The 15,607-nt window shown below is 44.1% G+C and overlaps 2 protein-coding genes across 2 annotated transcripts; one reads left to right on the forward strand and one right to left on the reverse strand.

The window, feature by feature from the left end:
- Positions 1-11,212: 11,212 nt before the first annotated feature.
- LOC126542762 (uncharacterized) lies at positions 11,213-13,395 on the forward strand. Its single transcript, XM_050189824.3, has 3 exons — positions 11,213-11,827; positions 12,553-12,715; positions 13,075-13,395. Exons 1-3 carry the CDS (start codon positions 11,583-11,585, stop codon positions 13,378-13,380), a joined length of 714 nt encoding a protein of 237 aa, XP_050045781.1. The 5' UTR covers positions 11,213-11,582; the 3' UTR covers positions 13,381-13,395.
- LOC126542782 (uncharacterized) lies at positions 12,731-15,469 on the reverse strand. The gene is made up of 2 exons (XM_050189845.3): positions 14,422-15,469; positions 12,731-14,003 (listed from the first exon to the last, which is right to left on the reverse strand). The coding sequence occupies exons 1-2, from the start codon at positions 15,096-15,098 to the stop codon at positions 13,424-13,426; spliced, it is 1,257 nt and encodes a 418-aa protein (XP_050045802.2). The 5' UTR covers positions 15,099-15,469; the 3' UTR covers positions 12,731-13,423.
- Positions 15,470-15,607: the final 138 nt, after the last annotated feature.

Here is a 15,607-nt window from a genome sequence, read left to right on the forward strand (position 1 = left end):
GCAGGCATGCAACTCAAATTTCACGCAAAATGCCCTACAACATTTGCGCAGCGCGTAGAATAAGCGAGAATAACGAAAACAATTAGGCTTGGAATGCTAGCTCCATTTGTACCAAAGCGCCGTCTTCTGCTTGCCAAGTGCTGCTGCCATCGTCAAGAATAACCCTTTATTACATCACGCGAGCTGGGCGCGGTGTGAAGAGGCTCAAAAGAATACGTTGTTGCGCATAGGTGTCTTTTTTTATTGCGACTCTTTCGTGTCTGTGCGCACGGACTTCGTTGCCACTGCCATGATGTCAGCTTGCTGGCCACTGTTAACAAATTTCTTCGTCGGAAACAACTCACCGCTACACAAGGCAACTTTGACTGCGTCATTCTTTTCCAGCCTTTTTGCTGTACGCGCGTTGCTTTCTAGTTGTGGCGGAGACTATTGTTTCGTCAGTTTCAATTAGGCAAATGTTAGTCTTCACCGAAATACTCAATTGATTTCTCAGCCATATGCTTTTCACCAGATCTCTCTCTCTCTCCCTCCCTCCCTATCTCTCTCTCTCTCTTTCATTATATATATATATATATATATATATATATATAGAGAGAGAGAGAGAGAGAGAGAGGGAGAGAGAGAGAAGAGAAGAGAGAGAGAGATCTGGTGAAAAGGCCGGCTAGTTCCCTTAGTGTAACGTGAAAAATTAAAATGACGTACGTGGCAATACGGCCCACTCTACAACACTTTGCAATGTGTAGAATTTGGTTTAATCCATGGATACGATACCTCAGAGAGCTGCGCTGTAATAGCAGCGCATTTCTCTCGAATTTACCAATAAACTGCCATTGAATTGTTTTGCCGCTGAATTGTCCGCGGGTAGGAGGGGACAGACGCTGTTTATGCGACACCGAAGCCCTCACGCTCGCTGTAATCCGACGTAATCTGGTACGCAAAGAGCTTGGTCCCGCTCAAAAAAAAAAGTATATACATATATATATATATATATATATCGCAGCATGACACTAGTTTCCCGCGTGTGCGTTACTGAACAGGCCGCTCTCATTGGTCTCCATCGTTCAGGGATCGCGTCTTTCACATCCCACTCCGCGTTCAGTCGTTCATCTTTCTCTGTGCTCGTTCGCTAGGTTACGCCGCCGCGGCCAACGCTCGCCGCAGGAACGGGCGTCAAAGAGCTTCGCTCTAAACCAGCGATACAACTTTCTGTTGCTCAATAAGTGCTAGATAAAAGTGTTTTTCTGAGCGTGAAAGAAGCCTTCGAATGCATGCCAGTCGAGGAACTGTGTGCCTTCGCAGGCTTCTTTCCCGCTCAGAAAAACACTTTTATCTACCGCGTATTCCGCAACAGAAACCTGAATAGGGAGTTTCTCTTGTTGCTCTACAATATTCTCATTGGCACGTTTAATCTAACTACAATAATTGAGAAGGTGAATAACTAATTAAGACTAATTACCTAATCGGGCGTAATACAAAAAAAAATGATCTGAGTATCTCCAAGCGACGGCAAAAAACATTTTCTTGGTTCTACGCAGCTACGTAGCATTTGCAAATTTTTGAAGTTTGGCTCAAGTTCATTTCAACACCTTGTATTTTGTACTGTACTATTCTTCAAATATTTATTTCTGATATATTTTGAACTCTGTCTCCAGTATACTCAGTGATTTCTCATTAACTCCAATTATTCCAGACACTTCTGTAACTAAACTGGTAACTAAACTTACGCTCTGACATCATATCTATAATAAAACCCATAACTTTTTCTACTTCTTTCAGATTTATTTTGAATTTCTTCCCCAGCAGTCTCAGAAGAGGAATTGGAAGTGCTGCGCGAGAAACAGGAGTGTCACTCGATGATGGTGCCACTAAAATATTCACCGATAATGATACTCCTTAACGCGAATTTCGAGCGCAGCTGTTTATGTGGTCTGGATTCGCGACATATTACAGCAAAGAATCTGATTCTGAAGGACACGGTGCTCTCAGCGGCGGCGCTGAGCCTCTGCTCGGGAAGCTCGTCTGGAAGCAGCGCCAGACCAAGCATTTCCGTCGGTTGCGTCGCTCAGTATTCAAAAAGAAAGCGTGAATACGGGAACGGGAAACACGAGCAAAATATGGAAAGCGGAGTGCCGGCACGGCACTCCGCTTTCCTGTTAGCGTTTTTCGCCATACCCTCCTCCGCCTTCCGCCTCCAGGTTACGCTGTACCCTCCTCTCCGTTTTCCTCCTCGCGTCTTTCGTCCCCCGCTGCACTCGGCGTTCGCTTTCATTCTTCGCTGTGCTCCTTCGCTCGGTTACACCGATGCCGACGCCGACGCTCGGCGCAGGGACGGGCGCCTAAGAGCTTCGCTTTAAAATAAGCAGAGAAAGAAAGCACAGGTAGCCTGTGAATAGAAATACCCTCGTACATTCAGTGCCATCATGAATAGCAACATTCATTCAAGTTGTTCACTCCTCTCGCGTTGGTGCGAGAGGAGTGCTTTTTTTTTATAAAAAAAAGATCCCTAATTGAGAATGCAATTTTTTTTATTAGAAAAGTATTCCTTGCAAGGAAAACGACAGCTAGTCATTTCAAAAGAACAGAAATTGAAGCGCGACAATGTCACCACTCTCCTCAGTGACACAAAGGATTGAACTCCTCACAGCCAGAAATTAAATCAACAATTTGTTTCAATTACCTTTAATGTGGAACTGCACGCATGTGGGTATGACTGGGTTAAACTGTCTCTTTTTTAAACACCATAAAAGGATTGTTTCACACGAATTCCAACATGAATCATACATCCACATTTTTTTTCAGACTTCGCACATATACGTGAGCTTCTGCCAAAGTACACATTGTAGCGTCCGATAGTATGGTTTATGTATTTAGGAGTTCCTTGCCACATGCACATTCTAATGGCCTGTTTTCATTGAAATTTCCAAAATGTTTTCTTTGCCTCTATATCACGTGCGTCCACAGATTGACTGAATTAATTAAAAATTTCCTAGCGGTGTTATCGACTGCTTTTTTTTTTTTTTCATTTCACTTCTATGCCGAGTCATTACGCACCAACAGGTGAAAAACGTATAGTTGTAACTCTAAAAGAGCCTTCCAGTGCTTTCACCTCATCGATCTAGTAGTACCACCCATGCTTCTAAACTATCCTGTTCAGAAAAGAATGTAGACAACATTATTGCTTGAGGTAATTAGCGCAACCTTAATCATCCGTCTCAAAATCATATGCTAAAGGTCCTCTTGATCCCGTTAGTGTTCCGTTTAGGCACGGAAGAGAGTAAAAAAAGCTGATCTATCAAACGACTGTGCGCCTCCAGCTTGATTAGGTTCGTCATAAGTTTATGCGCCACGAGTAGGCCTTACTTGAGCCACAAGTAGGTACTAGATCAGCTTTGCAGAAAAGCAGATGCCGAGAAAAAGGAGTGCGAAAAGTGGCCTCCAAATTACGCAACAAGGTTTGGACGGTGCTGCTTGAGTCGTGTACGAAGACATTTGAAATAATTCTCGAGCGACGGAAATAAAGCGTGCGTCTTCAAAGAGATTTCTCTGATCCCCGACTTGGCTCTAACGAGGTCGGATGACGTAAGCAGGCGGCAGGCCTGTCGAAGTTCAAAGGAAAGATTGGGCTCGCTGAATCTATTTAGAAGGTAGATGCTGTGTGCTGTAGCTGCTCTTTTTATGCGGGGACATTGGAGCACGAGGCTTTCAGTGCTATTAGCGCAGGCTATTAGCGATTCGGATCCCTCTACGCGCATTTCGTCAACGACGTGCTCGCAAGTCACCAGCAAGGCGTATGCCGTGAGACCTGGGTCCTTGCAAAGAAGGGATACGGATGAGGATGCATACTGGCTTAAGGGAGGATATCCTTCCTAGTATGAGGGTTACATTCAGGTCTGGAAGGTTTATGTATTTGCACATAAAATAACTTGTGTGAATTACTCCGCTTTTGTTTTATTTTATTTTATTTTTATTTATCATGCCCACAGGGCCATTGCGGCAATATAGAGGGGAGTGCTTACAAGCAAAATGGGTAAATTCGACAAACAGGAGTTACTAGTGCAGAAAATTTTATATATATGTATATACAAAACTATTTAACAAATGGCACCTAGATATGCAATGTTAGCTATGGCGTTTGTGAGTACAGATTGAACAATGTGAATAAAAAGGTTCCTAGTTATACAGTGCTAGCTATGGCATTCTTGAATAATTGGTGATCTGCGATAGTGGCCATCGAAGCGGGGAGGCGATTCCACTCATTGGAGGTGCGTGGTACAAGTGAGAGCAAAAAAGCGTTGGATCTGCATAATGAAATGCCGACCTTACGAATGTGATATAGTCTGGCCGAACCATACGGAGGCGGAGAAATAAGTTTGTTGCGTAGCAGCGAGTGATGAAATAATTTATGAAAAAGGCACAAACGGAACATTTTTCGACGTGATGACAAGGACGGTAAGCTAAGGCTAGATTTCATGGCACTGATACTCGCGGTTCTATTATAGTTGAAAAGAATGAAACGAGCAGAGTTGTTGTGAACCATTTCCAGTGAGTGCATTAGATTTCCTTGACCTGGATTCGAGATTGAAGCAGCATACTCAAGTTTAGGTAGTATTAGAGTTTTATAGAGGATTAATTTTAAGGAAGAAGGTGCTTTGGAAAAGTTGCGTCGTAAGTAACCTAGCATTCTGTTAGCGTTACTTATTACATGGGTGATGTGGGTATTCCAAGTAAGATCATAGGTGATGTGAAGGCCAAGGTACTTGTAAGTTGTTACCAATATAATGGAGCGTTATTAAGGGAATACACAGGTGGTTCACTGGTAGTTCGACATTCACGCATGAATTTACACTTGTTAACATTTAGTTCCATTAACCATGAATTGCACCATGCAGAAACGGCGTTAAGGTCAGCTGGAAGCCTGGTTACATCCTCGTCGCGAGTTATTTCGGTGTAAATTACGCAGTCGTTAGCAAATAGGTGAATTTGAGATGAAATACAGGAAGGTAAGTCGTTAATATATACGAGAACTAGGAGGGGTCCAATCACGAAGCCTTGTGGTACACCTGAATAAACAGGACTCAGATTAGAGGTTACTTCGTTAGCTGAAACAAACTGTGAACGGTTAGTGAACAAAACCTCAAGCCAGTACAAAATTTTAGGGTCCAGGTTTAGTTGTTGCACTTTGTAGATTAATAAGCTGTGGCACACTTTATCGAATGCTTTTGCGAGGTCCAATAAAATTAGATCTGCAACTGAAGAGTGATCAAGCAATAGGTTTAGTTTATGCGTGAATAATACTAGTTGGGTGTCACATGAATATGTTTTGCGGAAGCCGTGTTAAAACTAAGAAAAAAAGGAGTTTTCTTCTAAGAAATTGGCAATATGAGAAAACAGAATATGCTCGGTAATTTTGCATGGTATACTGGTTAAGGAAATAGGCCGATAGTTCAGTGGGGAATTTTTAGTACCTGTTTTGTAGAGTGGAATCACCTTCCCCACCTTCCTATCAGCAGGCAGTGAACCTTTCTGAAGTGATTGCTGGAAAATCTTTGCAAGAATAATGGAACAATATGTGCTAGTGTTTTTTAGAAACATTGCGTTAATTAAGTCACAGCCAGGAGTTTCAATCATGCGATTTTTTTTTATACGCCAACGGGTTCGATTATTAAAGGGTGCACTGCGGCGTAGTCGTAAGATAGCGTAGTTGGACGTGTTACATGAGGGTGTTTAGAAAATTACGCGTAAAAACGTCATTTAATGCAGATGCGCAATCGACAGGGGGAATTGCGGTATCGGTGCTATCGACAAGGGTTATGGCGTCGTCATGTTTTGGGTTAATAGTGCGCCAGAACTTTTTCGTATCAGTAGTTAGCATGGATGGCAATGTGTTCTTTAAGAAGTTATCTTTAGCTTAATTGTTTAAGCGCTGTGACGTAGTTATATGTAGCGTGTTTCTAAGCTGCCCATCTTTCAGCGTTTGCAGATGTTTTAGCTAGTCTGTACGAACGTTTCTTTTTGTTAGAAAGGCGCTTAGTGTGGGTGTTGTACCAGGGAGCGTTATTATTATAGGAAATATTATAGGTAGGGATTAATTTTCCCGTTAATTCACGAATTTTAGTAACAAACATATTCCAGTTCGATTGAACACTGCGGTTATCGAAATCAGTCAGGAAAGCATCAAGGAATATACAGAGCTCGTTGTTAATTGATTCGAAGTCAGCTTTTTTCTAGTCGTGAATTGTCTTGATCTTTTTTTCTGATGTTGGACGTGAAATGTTGATGTTGAAACGCATAAGGGAGTGATCGCTTAAGGATGGTAAGTAAGTAATGTTCGAAATAAAATTGGGTCGTGTTGTTAGCAGAAGGTCAAGGGTGTTAGCAACTTGTGGTGTGATTCTGGTGGACTGGGTTATCACTTGATTGAAAGAGAACAGTGCGCACAAGTGAAGACAATCTTTTGCCAACGCGATGAAAGGGTGTATAACAATGGGTTCACTATGCCAGGCTATATTTGGAATGTTGAAGTCACCCAGTAGAAACAAGGGTAAGGAAGGAAAGCGTGTTACGACGATATTGATTGTGTCTTGTAATTCGTTAACAAATGAGGTGACGTCAGTAGGAGCGCGATAACATGCGCTCATTATAATTTTTTCGTAGTTTATTTCAGTAATTGCCCAGACTATATCCAAGTTAGTAGCAATATTAATGTGCTGAGAGTGTAGGTGTGTAGGTGTTTATTAATTGCCAGAAGAACACCACCACCTTGACGCAACGTACGGTCGCAGCGATAAACTGAGAATCCATGTGCTGTAGAGAAGATTTCATGGTCTCTAATATGTGGATGCAGCCAAGTTTCGGTAAGTGCAATGATATCTGGGTTAAACGTGTCGACTATGAAAGTGAATGAGTCGCGTTTGTCTTTGATGCTTCGAATGTTAGTGAAAAGGACAGACACGGGGTATAAGTGACTTCCACTGCCCCTCACGCTTCCCTATTGACGATTAGGTATTGCAGTACACGGTTCGGTGTTAGCAGACGTGTGTTGTGACGTGCACTCTGTCACGCTGTCTGTAACGGGGTCGTACGTGTACTGCTACTTGTTTACGACTAATTTGTTGTATCGGAGATGAAACAGGGGTTTGCCCGGTAATTGTTTTGCAAAGGAAATCAGTTTACTTCGAATATGGCGGGTGGCAGGTGAGTAGTCATCACAGATCGTTATGTCTTTATCTTTTAGGAGCTTACGCGCGCAAAGCATCTTTTTCTTTACTTTGTAGTTGCTGAATTTGGCTATAATGGGGCGGCATTTATCAGGTGAATACGAACCGAGACGATGAGCACGTTCAATTGCCATGTCGGGTAGACTGCCAATGATAGTTGCTAGCGTTTTAATGATGTGGGCCTCAGATTCTTCCCACGATTCGCGAGAATCAGGGATGCCATGAAAAATTAACTTGTTTCTTCGCGATCTGTCCTCTAGGTCGTTGAACCGAGATTGCAAAGAAACAAGCTGACTATTGCACGTCGCTACAGATTTCTGGAGACATGTGACGTGTTCCTTAAACTGATCTAGTGAATTAGCTTTATCTTCAAGAGCATCCAGTCTTTCTTGGATGCAGCCAATCTTGCGTTCTATAATTTTTTGGCTGGCTTTGATTGCTTTAACATCAGCAACAATTCCATCTGATGCTTTCAGGACTTAACCAATGGCAACTGAACGTCTTTCAGAAGCTGGAAGAGGACGGCCATTTGTTCCGAGGGGTCATCAGGTAACGTCTGTGTATGAAGAAGATACTCTGAACGCGTGGTAGGCCCAGGATTAGTTTCGAGGTCACCACAAAAGTAATAACACAGACATGGAAACATTCGCAAATAATATCACAAAGCACGTGTGGGCGTGGAAGTAGCAACAAGCAGAGATCATCGCTTTTTCAAGCGTACAGGGAAAAACGCTTACACACCTGCGAAGTGCCAAAAGGTGGAAGGTGAGCCAAGATGCTGTTGTCACTCCCGCGCCCACTGAAGACGGTGTCGAACGGCCGGGAGTTTAAGTAGGCACCAGGGGTTGACATCCCCGTTGATGACGTAAATGCGCAGTAGACTGGGCAGGGCAGTCCGGATGGGTTCAGTAGGGAGTAGTTGTCTGGGAAGTGATGACCGGCGGGTTCGTCTGGTTGTGCAGCATATTTGGAACGGTCAGCTAAGGCATCAGAGGCAAGCGCCGACCAGAGAAGAAGGGATGCCAGGAAAGCCTGCGAAGTGCCAAAAGGTGGAAGGTGAGCCATGATGATGTTGCCACTCCGGCGCCCACTCTATTTGATGGTGACTGTCCTAGGTCTCCTAGGTCGTAGTGCGTGTACGACACCCTATGATGTGCATGTGAAATGACTGCGCGTGCATATTACTCTTTAATTTCGTTTTCGCTTTCGTTTTCTTATTCTTCCCTGAGTAACAAATATGACATTCTCGGATAGCCGCATCTAACGAAGCCTACCTTTCCCTTTTCTTCGTTCTCCTCATCTAAAATACGAAAAAAATATGAACTTCGAAGCTATTCCTGTACTCACGAGAACTAACTAATTACAATCAAGGCACACTGGGCTTGATTGTCATTCATTCATCACTACATTCAACATTTCATCATTCATTCATTCATCGTTCATTCATACTCTTCATTCGATAATAATTGTGTTATCGAAGTGGCGGATCCCGATCATCGCCCGGACAGTACTCACCGCGGGGGGATACTCACACACCACTGTGACCCAGAACTTTACCGTACGGATAGACAGAAAGCAGAACATCGCAATATTGAACACCTCCAGCGAAGACATGGTAGATAGGATAAGCGGCATCAACACAGTGCATCTCGGGGCCAAAGAGTATGCGGTAGCAACATATATCGCGCCACCGGCGAATTCAGCTGATGACATAGATTGACATAGATTGGTGGTTTGCAGTCAGGGCATGTCCATTACAGATGCCGCTGGCCTGTGGCATCTGCGCCAGGGCAGCAGGAACGGATCAAGACACAACGGCCCATACCAGGCCAGGACAGTACGGACCGTTCGTAAAGGCGTCAGCACATCTGCACCGCGAGCAGATGCATGGTTTGACCACCGCACTGACTCGAAATTCTCGGAGAGAAACTTTATCTTTCCGGCTGAGGACAACCGAGAGTTAAGAACCACACGGACATATATATAGAAGACCTCGCATGCAGTGCCCACGTGTTTCTTTGTTAATCTGTAAAATTTTCAGCGTACGAAAGTTTAATCAGAGGTGTTAGATGTATCAACGTCAACTTCACTGGACTGGTTTATCCAAGTTGTGATTAACAATATATTCCCACAAGAAATTGAAGTTTAATCCTGAGTATGAAACTGGCAGCATTAACTATTGTAAATGAGGCTTCTCTACACTCGGCAATACGGGAAAACAGCGACGTGCGAGCTCTTGGAGTCCGCTTTTTAAAACTTGTCTATCTTTTAAATGTAGAAAAATACACGCTCAAGCTTCAGGCAATATTGAATATGCAATGTGAATCCTAGCCGCATGCCGAAGACATACGTGCATCAATCTTAAGTTACAAAAAGTGTCCTTGCACAATGTATTCTTGCGCAGTTGTGTCCAGACATCATTCAATCATTCTGGTCCACTGCTGTTTCTTATCGCGCAATGTCAGTGCTCTCAGAGGCTCAACCAACCCGAATGGCAGGCGATATTAAACAAACAAAATTGCACGAAGTCAGTTCTTACATTATAACAGCCATATTCCTAATTCTTGGACTTGTTATCTATTCATTGACACACGAGAATGCTCCTTCAGACATGCTTACGAGTCAAGAGAAAGAAGGTGTACGATAACGGCGAGGAAACGGTGAAGTAAACGACTGCTTAGCTTTTAACGTTCTCGCTTTTTCTTCAGCTAGAGTGAGCTCTTTTTTCAATGGCGACTCGCGAATCGCTGGGTGAAAAATGCTTCCTTCATTTTGTGACTGCAAAGAACCGAGCCATCAAATATTAAAGTTCGTCTAAGAATGTTGCGTGCTGTTCATTTTTCAACCTCGCATTAGAAAGCCTACATTTTTTCACCATTAGCGAGTCGGAGAAGATTCAACATGACACATGAAGAATTTGAAAAGGCGGGAAACTTCTCCAGGAAGTAATAAGTCTTCTAAAAAGACACTTTCTTCCTCCTTCTCAAGGGTTGCGAAAATCACGGAAGCCCACGAGATTCCCGAGCTATCACGGTTACATACAAAATAAAAAGAATGCTAACTCATGGGCTCGCACTGCTCAGAAGGCACTTATGAGGGCTATTGGGGCTAGGCGCCCGTAGTTGTCAGTACAATTACAATTGACCATTACACGGTTTTTTGTAGATGGTGGCAGCATCGCGCAGGGAAGTTATGAAGGGGATGAAGAGGTTCCTTAACTGCTCTCGCGTGACGATGAAGACCAGCGTGCGGCCACGCTCTCACTACCAAATTTTAATCAATAACCAGCCCTAGTCATAATATACCACCTGAAAGGCATTGTTAATGATTACAAAATAAAAGATTTCTAGAGTATGCATCATTCAAGTACAACACAACTTATTTGCCTTGTTTCTTTTGACCACTAACTTGTCATTTCTGTTTCTCACGTCACGTTTTACTGGCTCCACGTTGGAGGTCCACTAAGAGTTTGTACTGCTGCAACAGTGAAAGCTGCTGTCGCGGTCAGGCGACGCAGCCTGCATGGCAGCCATCAGTAAAAGAACAAGTGATTTGCAAAGCGTGCGTTGCAGAAGTTATATGATTGTATGTTACTGCATATGATTCTAAAGTGAGGTCTACAAATTTATATGGCTGCATAATGGAGTATGTGATTGTGTCTAGCTTTACAATGCTGATAAATTGCTTCAAACATTTATGAGCATGAAAGTTATAGACATGTTAAGGAACCCAATAAGTTTCCCCTTTGCACAACCGTAAAACAACAGACCTCTAGTACTTCTGAAAGGTGGGGAAACTCGTTTATATACATAACTTTACTGCCGGTAATGTATCAGTTGCTCAGGATGGTCTACATCTGAGAAGGGTAATTTCTTTTGCATGTATTTCCAAACCATTTATGCGCTTGTAAAACGAAAAAAAAGAACAGAACAACCTCCCGACATCATGGACGAGAAGAAAGAGAACTTAGGGCCCGATTTGTGTTATACCCCTGTCACACGAGCACTTTAAAGGCATTTGAAGAAAAAGACATCTCACACAAAGGAGTTGCATCCGCAGACACACGCCAAAGTTTAATCTCTTTTTCAGAAGCGGTCTTTTCCGAAACCGGAGATCACCGATCTCTTTTACGGCTGGAAAGGCGTAGCCTCCAACGCAGTGGGCACCAGTAATTATCATGCAATAAAGAAACGAAGCAAAAGTGCATTTTTATTTCAAGTGTACACATCACAAAAAAGGGTTTTGTCTTTCGTTGAACCTTAAGTAGGCGCAGTTTTGCACTTTTTGCACGGCACTCTCGTAAGCAGTTCGAAAATATCACGTGACGCTAACAGACGATGCAAATTCGCGCCATTTTCTGCGACCATGGCTACGGCGAGCGGTACCGACGAACAGCCTCCGGCACGCCAAAGAAAACCGCGGGTACAGTGGTCGGAGAGAGACACCTGGGCGTTAATCAAGTTATGGGAAGACAACCTGCCCTCGCTGCGTGCGCAGAAGCACAACGGAGGCGTTTACGATGGCATTGCACAAGCATTGACGAGCATGGGTGTACCTCGCACAAAGGCGCAAGTGCACAGCAAGATAGAGAACCTGGGACAGACCTACAGGTAAGACAAAGCACAGCAGTAAGCTGTGAGCGCTAAATTTACCTTGAAGCGGCTTCAGGCTGTGGTCGGAAGCTGCAAGCTCTCGTTTGTGGTGTCGCGACCTCAGCATCGAACGTTGTTTCCGTAGTAGGCAGCGACGGAACCCTAATCTAGCGGACGGAGCCGTAGTAACGAAGGTTTTAAGGCAGAGACCCTTCATTTCAGCTAGCGTCGAATTTTGCAGGGCTGAACTGCGCCCTGCACACACGAAAGTCGACGACGCGCTAAAGGCTGTTTCTGCAATTCCTTTACAGTGCGAGTCGGTCTGAGTAAACGCAAATTCGCCTTCACATGCGGCGAAGAATGACAACCCGCGCAGGTCGTCAATAGCATGATTTCGTTCGTCACAAGATAACGGGAACCTTAACTTATGGACAGGCGCATTTCACATTATATTGTACGCCTTCTCACGGCAACATATAATACGAAGCAGGAAGTCGTCTGCATGTTTTCATTTCTGCAGATGTGACTACGGTTTGCATTTTTCTCGGACCATGCGCAAGCGTTGTTCTCAGACAAGAAAACATGAGAAACTTTAAATTTTTTCGAGTAAAAAGGGTTACCTTCGCTTCTCAGGCTTTCTGTACCATCAAGTCGCGTTTGTATCTATCGGCAAACGTTTTGCTCTGTGTATATCTTTACATTTTGAGTATATAAAATTTTAGTTCTTTCGTTTTCTTATCCAGGAGCTGCCTGAAACACATGACAACAGGGTCATCACCGCCGAGCTGGCCATTCTTCTCCGAAGTCCATAGGTTTCTAGGATCCCTGCCTGTTCACGATACATCTTTAATGGAAGAGGCTGGGTGCAGCGAGAGCACAACAAGCAGCACTGCCTCCGTCGAAGAAGTAAGAAATGCATAGTGGAGACTATATATGCTTTATTACAGTCAACTAAATTTCAAGACATAATGTAGCATCAGCTGTGCTGCCAAGCCCATAATCTGCACAACCCTGCAGTGTAGCGGACTGCTCTTGTTAATACTGTGGTTCATTTCTGCTTGTGCTCACGCGCTGTTCATTTTGCAAGCTTGGCAGTGCGCTGTTTGGAGAATAAAAAAAATGCAGACTCTAAAATAAAAAAACGTGAATACATACACGCAAGGAGAGGCAGCTCTCTTGCAAGTAAAAACCCTGAACTAATTGTTTACCGCTTCACACATCAACTAATGTGGTCAATGTATTTCGGATCCCTTCTTCAAACGCAGCTGATCTTCGACATGCTTGATTCCGGCTCTGCTTCTTGTGAAGACGTCGCCGAAGATTGTTCACCTTCCGAGTCGCCAGTACAACAGGTTGAATCCAGGAACCTCGCAAGTGGCAGTTCCGAATGTGCCCGCAGGAAGAGAAGGCAACCGGCTGGCGACTTTCAAGAAAGGATGCTTGAGGAGCAGCGACGGCAGAGAGAGCAGTTTGCTGATGCGCACAAAATGGAAATGGATCTCCGTAAAGAGGGGCTCAAGTTGCAAGAGAAACTTGTAGATGCAATGTTGAAGTTTTTTAGTAAAAACTGACATGGTGTTCCACAATTGTTGCTGATTCTTGGGACTCTTGCGTTCAGTTCCTTCGCTTGTAATATTCCACAAGTGCTGTCCTGATGGCGGATGCATTTCCAATTTCAGCTTCTGTTCTGCGTGATGGCTGTGGAAATGTAGCATTGGACTGCTGCACCTCACTTAACCACTGTGGGTGGACACTGTCGTTGAAGTGCTCGCAAATGTTATTGAGCACGCAGCATGCTCGTATAGCCAAACGGGCATTGCCAACAGAACACTCCATTCTTTTCGCAATGAAACGGAACCGGGCCTTTAGCCTTCCGAATGCGTTTTCAACTATCCTCCTTGCTCCAGATAAATGACAGTTGAAATTCCTTTCAGCTTCACTGATGACAGTTCGGTGTCCAAATGGCTTCATGAGGTTTGGGGTTAGTGGAAATGCTTGATCGCATAATATTATCGGTGGGACTGCTGTGGTACCCACTGCGGCAACAGGTGCTTTGAAAAGGGGACTGTTGACAATCTTCGACAGCCGTGAAACACCAAACACATGTGCGTCGTGGCAGCGTCCTGGGGCACCGACATTGCAGTATCTGAATCGATACTTGTGGTCGACCAATGCTAGTAGGATAATACTGTGCCTGCAAGAAAAAACAAAGTGCAAAGTGAATAAAGGTTAGTGCAGCATGGCACTGCTGAGTTCACTGCCTTTAGTTACTGTGATGCGATTTTACAGTTTGCTTTTATTAATAGCTGTGAGTGCAGCTCGGATTACATTATTTCACATAATGCCACAACCGGTCGCTGTTAGCGTACTCTACATCGTATAGGAGTTGCAGTCCTGCGGAGAACTCTTTTCGTCGTCGCATTAAAATTGTCGCTGCTAAACACTGCAAGACTGCGAACCAAATTACGCGTTTTCTTAAGAGCTGCTGGTAAAATTGAATAACATTTTACTTAGCAATAAAATATGGGTCAGTCAGTTACTTTTTTTTACTACTATAAAAATGGGCCCAAACAGAACACTTACATGAAATAAGTTAAATCGTGGCCACTTACCAACCCTTGTAGTTGTAGTAGTCGGTGGCGTACTTCTTTGGAGGCGAAATAGGGAAATGGCAGCCATCAAGGGCACCGACAGCTTGAGGGAAATCGCACACGGCTTCGAACTCTTGGATGTGCCTAGGCATTTCGTCTTCAGTAATCATTCTGATCCAGTCACTTTCGAGCACAGAGACAACAGCTGCGCAAAACTCTCTGTAAATGACGTTGACGGATGAGCGCCCAACGCCGAAGAGGTTTGCCACAGTTCTATCTTCGGCAGAAGAGCACAATTTGTAGAGGCCAATGGCGACACGCTTTTCCGCAGTGATCGGGTCACGCATGTTGGTAACTTGTTTTTCGAGCACATGGCGCAGACTTTCCACGAGAAACCGGAACGTTGAGGGGTTCACTCGAAACGACTGCTTGAAGTTGTGGCCACCGAGGTGAGGCACAGTCTCCTCGAACCACTTTTCGTGGCGGATGAAAGCCCACGTCGATCGGTTGCAGACTCTCGTGGGAAGCGCCAAGGCATAAAATGTACACCCGTTGAGTAGCAACTGCCGCTTAATACGGTCTTTGACTGCCTTTGCGGCGTCTGCTTCGCTCTCTGCAGCAAGAATCCTTGCCAAAATGCATGCTATTTCGACTTTTTCCTTCGTGTCCGTGCAGTCCCCCATATTCTCGACCTCCATGTTGACTCCGATGTAAACAGTGGCCCAAGGTTGCTAGACGAACATGTAAAATTTGCTACTTCTGCGAAGACTCTTGAAGCTACCTTATTAAATCTTCTTTAATTTAACCTTTTCGAATAAACTGTATCTAAATTCACTAAAACAAGCATATTATAGTACGTTTCTAATTTCTATATTGAAATACGTTGGTTTATTCTAACTGGTTTTGTTTCAGAATCTAGCGCCATGCTTTCCATAGCGTGTTCGGAAGGAAACGATAAAAGGAGATCGCCCGCGCCGTGTGTCTGCAGCGCAACTCCTTTTAATTAGAGGTCTTTCAACTCGGTAAAGGACCGCTTAGGTAAAAGAGTTTTTGCGTGCTTGTGTGACAGAGGTATTAGTCATATCAGAAAAAGCCAACAAACGAGAACACCAATGGGAAAATGGAATACGGGAAATTACATATACCGTCAATCCTGAAGCCGCTGCTCCGATGCGGGGCGCAGAATCTGCCAAGAAGCTGAATTCAA

Source organism: Dermacentor andersoni, chromosome 6 (assembly GCF_023375885.2).
Source record: "Dermacentor andersoni chromosome 6, qqDerAnde1_hic_scaffold, whole genome shotgun sequence".
Lineage (NCBI taxonomy): Eukaryota > Metazoa > Arthropoda > Arachnida > Ixodida > Ixodidae > Dermacentor > Dermacentor andersoni.